Source organism: Gossypium hirsutum, chromosome A10 (assembly GCF_007990345.1).
Source record: "Gossypium hirsutum isolate 1008001.06 chromosome A10, Gossypium_hirsutum_v2.1, whole genome shotgun sequence".
In the NCBI taxonomy this organism is placed as follows: Eukaryota; Viridiplantae; Streptophyta; class Magnoliopsida; order Malvales; family Malvaceae; genus Gossypium; species Gossypium hirsutum.
The window spans coordinates 32,860,577-32,876,072 of NC_053433.1; the positions used below are offsets into that span (position 1 = coordinate 32,860,577).

The following is a 15,496-nucleotide window of genomic DNA, read 5'->3' on the forward strand; positions in this document are numbered from 1 at the left end:
TATTATTTTATTCTTTACTACAATATTTTTAATATAATTGTAACAATCCATATTCAACTTAGATATTATGACCAAATCTAGAAAAATTATTGTACAACTGTTAAAAATTCAAAAATCGTTTGACTTGTAAAGATCACAATAGCTCTTATTAAGTAAAATTTAGTTTATTAGAGAACATTTCTTTCTTAACCCATTTGGTAAAACTGTTGATGGTTTACACTTTAAAAATATTTAGGTTAAGCAAAAATAATTTTCTATTTGTCTTTGTCTTGTTATGGCTATTAATAAAGCACAAGGCCAGACAATATGAATAATATGAGTGTGTTTGCCACAACATATTTTCTCTCATGAACAACTATATGTTATATTATTTAGAGGGGTTTCAACGTCATCATCGAAAGTTTTAGTCAAGTTGTGAAAGAAATGTATGAAAAAAAAATGCACAAAAATAAAAGTCTATTAGGAAGTGTTATTAAAAGAAAGGTACATATACAACAATAATTTTATAACTAAAAAAACATTATTATTATTATTATGAGCATCTATAATATAATTAGTTTATCTATATCGATTTTGCAGTGATGAAAACAATAATCATAGAAAAGTGGAATATATGATTTTACATTATGTCTTTTTAAACATTGTACACAAATAACATTTTATAATATTGTACTATTACTTACAAAATATGACTTATTTTAAGTATTATTTATATTAAATATGTTATATATAATTTTTAATTATTCTTAATTTAACAAATAAACGTGTATATCACGTGTAATATTGGTGACAAAAAAATTAATATATATTTAAAATTTTGTTAATTTTTTAAAAAGTAAAATTGTACAAGGTAAATTTGATTAACTCTAATAATATATGCAACCTTGTGAATATAAATTATTAATTTTTTATATAAGACATAAGAAAAATAAAAATATTAGATTTAATTTAGTGAAATTAAATTATTTTTTCCAAGTGAAATTTAAATTTCATAGTTTTATTGAAGATGCGGGTGAATTTTTAAGAAAAAAAAATCTTTAAAATGAAGCGCTTTTATTTTTATTTTTGGATAAGTAGATGGAAAATAATAGATTAAGGATCAAATAAAAAAATTGACAACCAAAACCCCTTTGTCAGCAGTTGTTGACAAGAAGTGATTGTTTTTGTTGGAATATATAAAAATAAAATAAAATATATGTGGTTAAGCATTGGACATTTGTGGCTATAGTTTCATTGGGGGCATACGCTCAGTTTAAAGCCACTCCTTTTTAGCCTAACACCAACTAGTTTTCAGTTACAAAGCAAAACATAACTGAGATAAAGCATGATTCTCGTCGTCACTCCAATCTATGGGCCCCACATATGTTGTCCGCATCGCAACGGCATATACCTTTCTACCTCACCTTCCAAACGACAGCGTTAAACTAAAAAAAAAAAGGTCCTTTTTTTTAATTAATTTTTTTTGTAATCATTTACCTCGGGCAAGGCATTGACGAATAAATATCTACCTCAGTTTCTTGCCTCTTTCCCTCATACCTGAAATAAATTTCTACTTCACTCTCTCCACTTAACTCTTCCATCTGTACGGCATCGTTTTGTTGTTCTTCGATCTCCATCAATGGCGAAAGAACCAGTTCGCGTCCTCGTTACTGGAGCTGCAGGTATTGTTATGCTCCACCTCTCAGATCCTTTACGTAACATATTCCGATCTAGTAATTTTAATTGGACGAGTCCGATCTCTATTATCTGGTCCAGTTAATCGTAACTTAGACTTGAACTTTGTTTTTATTTCTTATATTTCGATCGGACGGATAATTGTTTGGATTAGAAATGATTGACCTTGTACTAGGTTTTACTGACAAATATATTAGTTTGCCTTGGATCTAAGCGTAGTAGCTCAAGTAGTGTTTGTGGAAGTTTATATGCTAAATGATGGATGATGATTCGGAGTTTTGAAAATTTTTTACTTTCATTATAGTTCGAACTACAACTGTCAATTTCTACCGGAACCCGAAAACTCAACTTGATTAACCCCAATCTAAATTCAACCAAATCCGATTTTACAGGCAACAACATGAAACCTTTCAACCCAAACCGACCTGAACTTGAGACGTATTTGAAATGACCCGAATTCGAACTTTGATCCAGACACAGAATCAACTCGACATGTCGATTTTACAGGTCTAGTTTGAAAAATCAACATGTTGATTTGCTAGTACCATAATTAAATAAATGAAAGTAAATTCTACATGATTGGAATGGACAGGCCCGGTCCTGGGATAGTTTGGGAGTGCGGCTGCCCAGGGCTTAGGGCTGGAAGGGGCCCAAAAAATTTCTTTGAAAAAATATTCAGCCTTTAAGTTTTTTGATCGACACTTAATTGCAGGCAGGAAAAAAAAAAGCAAAGAAAAGGGGCCCCAAATTTTTATTTTATTACTAGTATATATTTTTATTTTATTGTATTACATTTTATATTTTTTTTAAAAGGTGCCCAATTTATTATTTCGCTTAAGGCCCAAAAATGTCAAGAACGGGCCTGGTAATGGAAGATGTGTTTTTGGATCATGCTCGAAAATAGAGGAATTTGATATGTTTCGGATATGACATTAAAAAATAAGTGCTTGGGAACTGAATCAAATTTTCCAACAGAAGCACAGACTTGTTCTTTTGGTTTTGGTTTTGATATGTTTAAAATTCAATGTTTTCGTTTTTGTTGTATTTACAGGACAAATTGGGTATGCCCTTGTACCCATGATTGCTAGGGGAGTCATGTTGGGTGCTGATCAGCCTGTAATCCTTCACATGCTTGATATCCCACCTGCTGCAGAGGCTTTGAATGGAGTCAAGATGGAGTTGGTGGATGCTGCTTTTCCCCTTCTAAAAGGTTGTATTTTCATTATCCTGTGGTTCAAGTTTCAAATGGTGTTGTTGAGATGTATTATCGATTCTATGGAATTTGTATGAATATATTGTATGGTTATGTGATCTAACCTTTTTCTGTTTTTGGTGTCAGGTGTTGTTGCTACTACTGATGTTGTTGAGGCGTGCACTGGAGTCAACATTGCAGTCATGGTTGGTGGTTTCCCAAGGAAGGAAGGAATGGAAAGGAAGGATGTTATGTCAAAGAATGTGTCTATTTACAAGTCTCAGGCTACTGCCTTGGAACAGCATGCAGCTCCAAACTGCAAGGTGAGAAAGATGTGTTCACAAAAGTTATGGCATTTTGAGCACCTATGGAATGAAATTTTAAAATTTTCATTTTTTACTATATTTAATTTCTTGCATAACTATATGATTATCATTAAAATTTTATTCTTCTCCACCGAAGTAGATGGGTACAATATAATTTTTTCAAATTCTGAAGCTCTATTATCTTGTAACCTTTGAGATCTGTACTACATTTTGTGGTTTGGTACTGATTTAGCAGGAGGGATCATATTATGTTATTGTATCTTCTTAAAGTTTATTAAGGGACTAAATTTCATTCTATACATCTATGATAATCCGATACTTCATTTTCTCTAAAGTACCCTGTGGTCAATACCAGCGTCCAACATATATTTGGAAGAGATATGGGGGTATGATCCTCCAAATACATGGAAAAATATAGAGAAAATGAACATGCTTGTCTGGGACAGATTTTATCCGACATTCATCTTGAGTCCATGTAAATATTTTCTGTGAGGACCTTGGAACTTCCTCATTGGCACTCAAAAGTTACTAAGTTTATAGATTAACAATTCATGTACTCTTTGACCTTACTTGCCTTCATGTGCTTCCTGTTTGTTACAGGTTCTGGTTGTTGCCAACCCTGCCAACACCAATGCATTGATCCTGAAGGAATTTGCACCTTCAATTCCTGCAAAGAACATTACCTGTCTGACAAGGCTGGATCATAACAGGGCATTAGGTCAAATCTCAGAGAAACTGAATGTCCAAGTTTCTGATGTTAAAAATGTGATTATTTGGGGTAATCATTCATCAACTCAGTATCCTGATGTCAATCATGCAACTGTCAAGACTCCATCTGGGGAGAAGCCTGTTCGCGAACTCGTGAAAGATGATGCATGGTAAAGAAAATCATATTTACCCTAGTTGATTATCTGATGATATAGATATGTTTGAAGAATTCTGAGTTCCCATTCTGATATAATTAATTCATCAAAGGTTAAATGGAGAATTCATAACCACTGTCCAACAACGTGGTGCTGCAATCATCAAAGCTAGGAAACTCTCAAGTGCACTATCTGCTGCTAGTGCTGCATGTGATCACATACGTGATTGGGTCCTTGGAACTCCAGAGGTTGGTATTTGACAATGTTAATCTGTTTTTTTAATGATATTATCACGTCTCAATCTCATTCTTCTGTTTCCTTTAATTGGTCGCACCGGTAGGGCACATGGGTTTCCATGGGGGTGTACTCTGATGGTTCATACAATGCACCTGCTGGGGTCATTTATTCCTTCCCAGTAACTTGTCGCAATGGAGAATGGACAATTGTCCAAGGTAAGAATAAAGCAAAAATATGATCGCATGATATTGTTTGAATTATGGGTTAATCTTATGTCAGCATGTATTAACTAATAACTAGATATTGATGCTTCTAATCATCTTATGTCACCAGTTTCTCTCTCTTGCGAGCTTTTTCTTTTAAGAATTCAATTACAACAGTTCGGTTACACTTTCTTTTGTGTGGGTGGGTTCAGGGCTGGCAATTGATGAATTCTCGAGGAAGAAGTTGGACTTGACCGGAGCGGAGCTGACCGAGGAGAAGGAATTGGCATACTCCTGCCTCTCATGAATGGATTGACCATTTATTCAATGTGTGGTATGGTATGCTTTGGTAGGATAGCAGCAGTTTTGAATAAGAAAGGGATTCTAGATGAACTGTTAATGGTGGGGAAAGCCGCCTTCCCGGATCTTGCATCTTTAAGATGGGGTTTTCTGTTTTTATTACTGACCCCAGAGTTCAGATCGATTTTAAATGGGGGATAAGCAAAGAACTATTGTCATCCATACGAATGTTATGATATTGTATAATGTGTGTTTTGGTTTTGGCAAACATCTTTTCTGTTTCTGTTTTACCACCAACTAGAATTTCGTACGTGAGTGAAAGTATAGTTTCTAAAAACATGATTTGTGTTAAGTAAAAGCATTTTGTTTTTATGTTTTTATTTATTTATTTATGAGAGGGTGAAGGAAATCTTTAGGGGATGGTTTTTTTAAGAAAAAAAATGAGTTTTAAGAATTCATAGTTAATTCTTTTATTCATATATTATATTAATGGCATAATTCCATAAAATACCATTATCGTTTAGTGGATTTTTGGTTTAAGCCCTTAACTTTTACTCTTATTGACACTTTCAACGTTATGAATTTTTTTAAAAATTGATTCAATTTTCATGCTCAACGTGAGTTGATCGTTAATTAAATTGTACGTCAATTAAATTGCAGGTCAACATAGGAGTCTGTGTGGAATGTCACATAAGCGCACGATGTTATAGGTGACGTCTTCTATTTAATAATATTTTTTTCATTTTCTTTCCATTTTGCCTCTTCTGCTTTCGTTTCTAATCCCAAAATCCATTGACACAACGTTGTTGGGAGACGACAAAGTCGCCTTTTCCTCAGCTTCATTTGCCATCACCACCAACATTAGGCAGCCTTTTTTGAGTTCCTCTGATGGATCTGTTTTTATCACCAATAACAACAACACACAAAAAAAAAGGTCATTTTTGTTTCAAGATGATTAACGAAATATATAAAAAAAAAGAATATCCTAAGGTACCCAGATCTAAATACCCCTACAAAATAACAATTCTGCTTGAAATACTCATGGTTATCTATGAGCCAAAGAGGTTTATAAACTTAAACTTTTGCAAAACAGAAGGAGATCTATCAAGGTGGGTTAGGACTGGTTTAGGTGTGGTTTTAATTTCATTGGTTTGTTGTTAAAAAGAGATATGCAAATTGCTGTCGGAATCTAGGATTCCGACAGTGGTGGTGGTGGAAGTAAAAGGTTGTTGGGATTTGTCAGAGTACAAGTTGATGGATTTGAGCCTTTGTAAAACAGATGGGGATGGAAAGAGCCTAGGGTCATTTGTTTCATCTCCTTTGTGGAGTGATGGGTTGCCACTGACATCGCCAAAAGTAGCGGCGCCAGAGTTGTTGAAAGAGAAGGTGGAAGAGAAATGATGGTACCAATGGTAATGTTACGGAAGACAAAAAAAAAAGTAAGGGTAAACCAGCTAAAAATGCAAGCCTAAACGGAAGAAAAATGTACAGTCGACATTGATTCTTCCAACATGGAATAGAGAGGAAGAGAGAAAGAGGGAAGAAGAAATAAATGGAAAGAAAATGAAAAGAAAAAAGGAATTTTGTTAAATAGATGATGTCATTTATGACATCATGCGCTTATGTGGCATGCCACATAGGCTACTATGTTGACCTACAGTTTGATTAATGGTCAACTCATTTTGACAGTTAAAATTGGACCAATTTTTGAAAAATCATAACGTTTAAGGTGTCAATAAAAAAATGTTAAGGGCTCAAACCCAAAAACCCTTAAACATTGAGGGTATTTTATGGAATTTATGCCTATATTAATTGTAATATATAATAATATTTATTTAATTTTTTCACTCCTATAATACCTTTATAATTTTTGCATTATTTCGATTCAATCTTTACAAAATGACTAGAATGTACGCGAGTGAAAAAAATTAAATGAATTGAAGGTAAATGTAAAAATGGGTACTTTTTAAAGTATGATATTGTTTAGGCTTTTAGCAACTGGTTATATTAATGATTTATGTCATGGGTTGTGGATCAAAATTTGTAATTGCAGATTAAAGTTTGTGATCTTTACCCAAAGAACATCTTATAAAGGTTGTTTGATTAAATGAGGCTCATTTGAATTGATCTGATTCATGGAACACATGGAAAAAGTTCATTTACTTCAAATTTTGGTGACCTAATGAAATACTTCAGTAAAATTAGAGTTACTAAGGTAATTATTATAAATTCTAATGGATAAAGATGTGTAGAACTTAAATCGTTTAAGACTCTCATCTTGTGGATAGGTACTAATCTCAGTCATTGACATAATTCAATTTGTACCGTTGGATTTGGGGAGCTCAACTATAAATAGATGCCTTCTCCTTCATTTCTAACAATCTCTTGTATTCCATTCTTGAGTTAAAGAATACTTTTAAAAGCGTTTACTCAAACACTTGATGTACTATTCTTTTCTTGCTAGTTTTTTGTTCCTTTGTGGCTTCTTTCTCTTTTAGAGTTTCTTTCGCTTTATTTTCGGTGCTTTAGAGAATTTTCGGGAGAATTTTCTCTTTTCGAGAGTTAAGCTGACTTAGGTTGACTTGAAGCAAAGAAATTGCCTAAGGTCGTGCAGTTTGCTAAACTATAATTCTAGCCCCTGTGACAGTTGGTGTTAGAGATAGGGTTTGAAGGTGTCGATTGATATAATGAAAGGAGTAGACAGGTAGAATATCTAGATGGAAACCCGTGTTAGGAGGGGCAGGAAAAAATAGTAGATTGAGGGATATACTTTCGACTTTGGAAAGTTGTGTAGTCCATCTTAAGGAATCCATAGGTGAAGTTAAGGAAACACTCGAGGTAGTAGAGATACACATTTATGAATTGGACTCAATGAAAGAGAAGTTCAAGGAATATGTGGTGAAGGCCTTGAGTTCCAATATGGATGCATTGCAAGTGCTCCTTAATACTACTATGGGTAAGCTGACAGAAAATAATGATACTCTTGAAGCCACAATGACATCTTTGAAAAAAAAAACTTGAGTAGCTGAGGGAGAGCTTGCTTTGTGCAGAGTTGCTGTAGGTAAAGGTGTGTTGGGTGCAAAACCGAGCCATAAGATTGATGTCCCTAAGCCAAAAAAGCTTAAGGGGGCAAGATTCACAAAGGAAGTGGACGACTTTTTATAGGAAATGAAGCAATAATTCTGTGTTGTGGGCATCAAGTATGATGATGCTAAGGTAAATATTTTTTCCATATATTGTATTGATGTCGCTTTTTTGTGGTGGCGTTGTAGGTCCACAGATGAAAAGCGAGGTGATTCCAAAATTTAGATTTGGGAGGAATTCTAGAAAGAGTTTAAGGAGCAGTTTTACCCACAATATACCGAGAATGAGGCTCAGGCTAAGTTGAAAAAGTTTTTGCAACAAGACATAATTCTGGAGTATGTGAAAGAGTTTAGTGAACTGATGCTCCAAATCACAGATTTGAGTGAGAAAAAAGCATTCTTCTTCTTCATTGATGGTTTGAAGTCATAGGTTAAACAAGAATTGGAACGTCGAGGGGTCCAAGAATTGTCCAAAGCTATGATCATGGTAGAATCCTTAATTGAGTTTGTTCCGAGGAAAGACAAAATTGAGTCTTCCAAGCCTAAGGAGAAGTGCAATGGTAAGGGAGATGAATAAGGATAGCTTGAGAATAGCAACAAAAATGGTGGTAATGGGAAAACAAATAATAGGAATTGGAGGCCCAACAACTTGAAAGAAAAGAAGAGCGAGATACAATGCTTCTTATGTGGCAGTTTGCATATGGTAAGTGATTGTTCGAAATGATCTGTGTTTTCTGCCATCAAAGGAGGTGATGAGCCAAAAAAAATCCATGAAGCTTGATTCGATTGACAGTGGTGTCGAAGCTAATAGGGTAAAAGAGAATGAGAATAATCTTGTGAAGTGCTTCTTATTTGTAGTCTGCATAAGATGTGGGATTGTCCAAAGTGATCTAACTATCCTTGGTTACTAAAGAAGATAAAGGAAAGCTAAAGAGAGAGGCTTTAAAGAAGCTAAAGAGGGAGGTTTTAAAGCTTGAATCAATGATACTCAATCATGTAAAAGTGAAGAGGGATCGCATGTAAAAATGGTTGATGTTTGTTGACATCAACATCTTAGGCCGAAGGAGGAGTGCTCTTGTTGACATGACAACATCAAACTTGTTCATATCGGAGAAAGTCATGAGTAAACTTGGCCTCTCGGTTAGCAAATCAACTAAAAAGATCAATATGGTAAATTCCAAAGCGGTCCCAACTGTAGGAGTAGCCCAATGAGTTAAGGTACAATTCAGTCAATGGAAAGGTAAGGAAGACTTCAAGGTAATTCATTTGGATGATTACAAATTTGTTCTTGGCTTGAATTTCCTTAACAAGATTAATGCTTTGGTGGTTCCTTTTGTCGATTTTATATGTATCTTGCATACTCAACAACAACAATTTGTTGTGCCGGTGAGTCGAGACATGAGAGACAGAACCAAGGTATTGCCAGCAATCCAACTAGCCAAGGATGTTTCATGTGGTGGGAATAATGATTTGGTAGATCGGAGTGCTACGAAGACCCCCTTGAAAATGCTAGAGGTACAAAAAACTGATGTGAAGCCTATTGAAGTATCAGTAGGGCTACCACCTATGAGAGAGGTGGGTTGTGCATCAGACCTTGGGTAAAAGTAGTGATGCAAACTGGGTAGTTGAATTGAGTAAATGCTATGAGTGAGATACATCTCAAACACTTATCTAGTGTTTTACATTATGACTTATCATTGGCTTAGCAAAAACATAAGGGCCCTTTTAGAGTTCTGAAGAGGGTAAGCTGAGAGGCTTATAAACTAAAGTTAGCAACAATGCTTAAGGTTAACCCAGTGCTCAATGTGAGTGTACCAAAGCCTATTTGTGAGGATCAAGGAAATCCAAATCTAGGCAAGTCACAATAGGGAAAGTAAGAGCAGTGGCCTCTAATCGAGATGTAAAAGAGAGAAATATGGTTTGAGTTAGGCGACAATGAAGACATAAGCCAAGGCAAATGTTTCGAGAGGAGGAACTACTTGACAAAGAGACTAGTTGGGAATCGGCTGAGGCATTGAGATAGTTTCAAGACGACTTAAACCAGTGTCATTCCGAGGATGCGACAAGGGTGTCGCCAGAATAGGTGGGGGAGAATATCATGGGTCGTGGATAAAAGCTTGTGCCTATTGTGCCCAGAACATTCCATAGAGGTCAGTTGATTAAATAAGGTTCATTTAACCCACTTGAATTGGCCCGATTCGTGGAACACATGGAGAAGCTCATCTACTTGAAGCCTTGGTGGCCTAGTGAAACACTCCAATAAAACTAGAGTTACCAGGCTAATTATTGTAAAGTTTAATAGATAAAGATGTATAGAGTTTAAATCTCTTAAGACTCTCATCTTGTAAATAGACACGAATATCAGCTATTGCTGTAATTCAATCTGTACTATTAGATTTTGGGGAACTCAACTATAAATAGAGGCCTTCCTCTTTATTTGTAATCATCCCTTGTATTCTGTTTTTGAGTTGAATAATAATTTTGAGAGCATTTACTCAAACAATTGGTGTGTTATTCTTTTCTTGTGACATTTTTTGTTCATTCATGGCTTCTTTCTCTTTTAGAGTTGCTTTCACTTTATTTTCGGTGCCTTAGAGAATTTCCAAGAGAATTCACACTTTTTGAAAGTTAGGTTGACATAGTTAGATTTGAAGCAAAGAAATCACTTAAGGCTGTGCAGTTTGCTAGACTAAAGTTCTAGCCCATTGACACTAGAACTTTGTACTTATTGACACAATAAGCTTTTGAAATTAAAAACAAATTACGCCTTTTCGAACTTTTTGTGTTTAATTTCATTTAATGGAGTCTTGGAGACGAAATTTTGGATTTCAGGGCTACCACCTATATTTGAATGTCAAGCAATGTTTTAAGCTCTATGGGGTTATTGACTTTACTCCCCAATATTTTGTAAATTAGTTTTTACTTTATGATGTTTATATATATCCATACATACGTTGATTTTTATATAAAATTAATAGAATGAGGAACTGTAATATTCCATACCTAACCCGATCATCGGGAGCTTCAGAATGTCACATTTGTTGCTAAAGCAACTACAAACATTTACAATTCAATTCAACAATTCATGCATGCTATTTAAATCATTACACATTTATAACTCATGTTACAATCATGTCTGGGCTATGTACGAGCTAATAAAAGATTTTTTTGATAACCTGAGGTCGAATAAGGATTAAATTGTAAAGTGTCAAAACTATTAGGTTGACATCCCAACTTCGGGTGTTCCAGGTAACGACACCACTCATTGTCAATTTATCGTCGCAACATTAAAGATCCGACGTTGCGACGTGACCTTTGTTTTCATAAAATTCCATATGTACCATTTTTATATACCCTTGTCAAGTATGATATTATTTTGAGCTTCGATGTTATGAAAACTTTTATATACCATTCTAGTCCTCCGTACCTATATCCCATACCACACTTTCGATGTAAATGCCAAACTAAACCAAAATTTTGTGTCCAAGCTTAGAAATGTGATGAGATGAGCCGACCATGATCCCCGTCCTAGCTCGTTGAATTTATCTTCTACCTATGTTAGAAACAAAAACGTTAAATTGGTGAAGGCTTAGTCAGTACCACAAGAATTTAAACATTTAAATATTCAATATAATTGATTATAATAAATATTCTTATACATCAAATTATTACCCAAAGACACTAATATGTGAATCTTTTTCAATTCAAAACACTTACCATCACTTACCTTGTCACATTAACCATTCTTTTTGTTACATTTCTTTTTGTAGCCCATTGTAAAATAAATAAAACAGATGCAGAATTGCACCGAGGTGTGTTATCAGAATAGAACAACACAATAGTGCTTAACATATTAGAACTGTAACACCCAAAACCCGGCCTGGACGTTATGGCTGAATTTGGTGATGTCATATTGAAGTATTTTTCATAAAACAACTGTCGTTTAAAAACTCTCCTTTCTATTCAACCTCTTTTTATTATCTTTCAAAGACATGTCGTTCATTTCCAAAACATGAATCATTATCAAGAAGTTATTTACTTCCAGAATATATTGAATTTCCAAAACGTTATTAATTTCCAAAACGTCACTTGTCATGGAAGCTTTTAAAACAATCTGTGTATTTGTGTGAAATTTGTTAGAACGCCTGATTCTTTTGAAAACCTAATTACCCCTACTTCTAGCAGTTATAAAACAGACCATTAAAAATCCCAAATTTAAAATAAAAAACCAAAAAGGCCATTATTACAGAAAAATACCCCAAAATAAAATTAAAATTCATTTAAGTACTAAAATAGAACAAAGTATGTTGTGTGGCCACCACCAAGTCCTCCACTGCACTGACCCGCCTATGCCAGGGGATTACCTGTATGGTCAAATCAGAAGGGTGAGTTTATGAAAACTCAGTGTGCAATCCTTTATAAATCAAACAAACAGAAGGTAAATACAGTTTGGGCCTATGCCCTTTACAGTAATAGTAACGGTAACAGTTTGGGCTTTAGCCCATTTCAGTATAGAGACAGTCATGCATTCGGGCCTTGGCCCATTACAGTATCAGTAACAAATCATACAGCATACAAGTCCTACCCATCCAGCCTCTACACTCCATCTCCGTCCAACCCTACACTCCCTGTGGGGATATAATCAACCCACCCATCCCTACACTCCAGCAAGCATTGAATGCGGCACTAGACAGTAGTTTGTAGCTAAGCTGCCAGTAAATTAGGCTCGAGGCCTTTCAGTACACTTCCTCCAGTGAATTAAACCCCCAACCCAATGCAATACAATATACATAAATGGCATGCTATAACATAAAATCATACATGTAATCAGGGCATACAATGTTAAATCAGTGGAACATTATCGTGCTTGTTCATATATAACATATAGTCATTTCAGTCAATTAGGGGTCTAGGTACGCTTATCGACCCTATAGCAGGTCCACAGTCGACTCGGGCGACCCAGGCAACTTTAGCAGTCACTCAGTAAAAATGGGCCCACGGCCTATGTTGTATGCCCATGTAGGCCCACACGCTCGTGTGGCCCACACGGCCTGGCCCAATAAGCCCACACACCCATGAGGCCCACATGTCCTCAATTTGGCCCTGCCCATGGATCGCACGTGGCCTGCTTCATCGACCACATGCCCATTTTCGATCTCACGGCATACCACAGGGGGATCGACTTTCATGTTTTTTGGCTTTTCACTGATTTTTATTCCTAGAGTCGTGTTTACACACTTGGTTACAAAAAATACGCACACAATTCTCGATCACTCCGAAACCTATGTTCAACCATGATCACACAATTAATCGCACCTCAAACAAATTTAAAATGACCCCTATTCCAACACTTATGCACTTGATTGATAACCACTTACCTTGTTTGAACAACTTAAGCCTTACTCACTTAAACAATTGGAAAAGAATGATCACAAGCTCCTCGATTATTTCCTACAATTCCAGTCGAAACCCCTATTAAAAGAATATTTACAAGAACAGTCTAAGCCAGAACGAGTACCACTTACTGAAAGCGTAAACCCGTAGAAAAGAAATGGAACACTAATTCGGCAAAGAGCAGGATAGACCGAAAACGCAAGGTAAGGGGAATACTTGAAGTTTCGGCAACTACAGGAGAGAATTGGAGAGAAAGACAATAGCAATGGAGAATTTCAGCTATAACAAAAAGAAAAGAAAAGGATGGAGAGGGAACATATCAGTAGGTAGAGGGGAAAGCATTCAAAAATACGGAAGCAGCACATGGAGATTGAAGTCAAAGAAAAACGAAAAGGGGTGGGGAAAGAGGGATAGAATTCGGTTATGGAGGCAGAGAGCAAAAAAACAAAGGAAAAAAATGGTAGATGAGGGAGTAACGTTGGAAAAGAAAGAGGGAGAGGGATAGCCGAACTTGTAAATACAGTTTGAATGTGCTCAAACTCCTCACTCCTTAATTTCCTCACCAAAATCCCTTAATCTTCTTCCTAAAATTGTCCACCCCTCCATTAACCACCAAATTCAAATTCCAATCAAACTCTTTAGTGTTTCGATCAAACCACAACACTCCCACGACACTAGCAGTAAAAATAAATTCTATGATTGCGTCAGTACTCGAACTCCAGACCTCCTGCTTATTTGCACTCCATTTAACCACTAGACTAGCAGGTCTACTCTACTATATTTTATCAACATTTATATATAATCCTATTGACTAAAGATAGGGGTTTATTCATTTAAAAGCACAAATTTCCCAAGCTAAGGCTTGAACTTGGGACCTCTAAGACACTTTCTAGAACACTCAACCACTGCAACAGGTACACATTTGTGTAACAACAACATACGAAAATAATTATAAAGGATTTTGGGGCATTACAACTCTACCCCCTTAAAAAAAATTTTAGCCTCAAAATTTTACCTGATCAGAACAGATGAGGATATTGTTGTTGCATTGCATCCTCAGACTCCCACGTGGCCTCCTTAAAACTATGATTACGTCAAAGAACCTTAACCAGTGGGATGGACTTTCTTCTCAGAACTTTAATATCGCGGTCCAATACCTGGACTGACTATTCTTCAAAGGTCAGATCTGGCCTAACCTTGATCTCTTCAACAAGAACAACATGTGTGGGATCAGAGCGGTAGTGCCTTAACAGAGAGACGTGGAACAAGTCGTGAATCTGATTCAACTTTGGAGGTAGCTCCAACTGGTAGGCAATTGGTCCCACTCGTCTCAGAATGCGGCATGACCAATAATTCTAGGGCTCAGCTTGCCCTTGCGATCAAACCTCATAACCTTTTTCCAAAGAGAGACCTTCAGAAACACGAAGTCCCCCACAGAATGCTCAATCTCTCGCCTCTTCAAATCAGCATTAGACTTCTGCCTATTAGAAGCTGCCTTCATATAGTCCCTAATTAGCCGAACCTTATCCCCAGTCTCAGAAATCAATTTAGGACCCAACGTTCATCGTTCAACTAGTTTTGTCTAACACAAAGGAGTATGGCACTTACGACCATATAGAGCCTCGTAATGTGCCATCTGTATACTCGACTAGAAGCTGTTATTATAGGCGAACTTGACTAGTGGCAGATAGTCCTCTCAACTACCTTGGAAGTCAATCACACAACTCCTCAACATGTCCTCCAGTATCTAAATCACCTTTTCAGACTGTCCATCTGTTTGAGGATGGGACGCAGTACTGAAGTCCAACCTTATACCCAGAGCTTCCTGTAGCTTCTTCTAGAATCGAGACGTGAAGCGAGGATCTCTATCAGATATTATTAAAACTGGTACCCCATGCAGTCTCACTATCTCAGACACATATAGCTTAGCCAGCTTTTGCAAAGAGTAGTCAGTGCGAACAGGTATGAAGTGGGCGAACTTGGTCAATCGATCCACGATGACCTAAACAGAATCCTTCTTAGTAAGTGTGAGGGATAACCCACTAACGAAGTCCATAGTCACTCGCTCCCACTTCCAAAGTGGAATCTTAACTGACTGCAACAATCCCGAAGGTAACTGATGCTCAACCTTAACCTGCTGGCATGTCAGACATTTAGCCACAAATTCGTTTAAGACCTGGCCACCAGTATAACTCACGAAGGTCGTGATACATCTTATTTCTGT

The 15,496-nt window shown here is 36.2% G+C and overlaps 1 protein-coding gene across 3 annotated transcripts; it reads left to right on the plus strand.

The window, feature by feature from the left end:
- Positions 1 to 1,423: 1,423 nt before the first annotated feature.
- LOC107897068 (malate dehydrogenase) lies at positions 1,424 to 6,920 on the plus strand. 3 transcript variants are annotated; one of them, XR_005903548.1, is made up of 9 exons: positions 1,424 to 1,661; positions 2,726 to 2,884; positions 3,014 to 3,189; positions 3,793 to 4,070; positions 4,168 to 4,303; positions 4,396 to 4,507; positions 4,708 to 4,829; positions 5,456 to 5,505; positions 6,075 to 6,920. XR_005903548.1 is itself a non-coding variant. In XM_041079248.1 (8 exons), exons 1-7 carry the CDS (start codon positions 1,619 to 1,621, stop codon positions 4,800 to 4,802), a joined length of 999 nt encoding a protein of 332 aa, XP_040935182.1. In that variant the 5' UTR covers positions 1,424 to 1,618; the 3' UTR covers positions 4,803 to 4,829; positions 5,456 to 6,920. The 3 variants fall into 3 exon arrangements, 2 of the variants coding, with proteins under 2 accessions (XP_040935182.1, XP_016677894.1); XM_041079248.1 differs by having other exon boundaries at positions 5,456 to 6,920; XM_016822405.2 differs by lacking the exons at positions 5,456 to 5,505; positions 6,075 to 6,920 and having other exon boundaries at positions 4,708 to 5,063.
- The last annotated feature ends 8,576 nt before the right edge of the window (positions 6,921 to 15,496 follow it).

Excerpts from the sequence above, each read along its gene's own strand:
- LOC107897068 (XM_041079248.1), top strand. The coding sequence starts at position 1,619 with ATGGCGAAAGAACCAGTTCGCGTCCTCGTTACTGGAGCTGCAG. Across the intron at positions 3,190-3,792 it reads ATGCAGCTCCAAACTGCAAG|GTTCTGGTTGTTGCCAACCC; the intron begins GTGAGAAAGATG and ends TGTTTGTTACAG. Across the intron at positions 4,508-4,707 it reads AGAATGGACAATTGTCCAAG|GGCTGGCAATTGATGAATTC; the intron begins GTAAGAATAAAG and ends GGGTGGGTTCAG.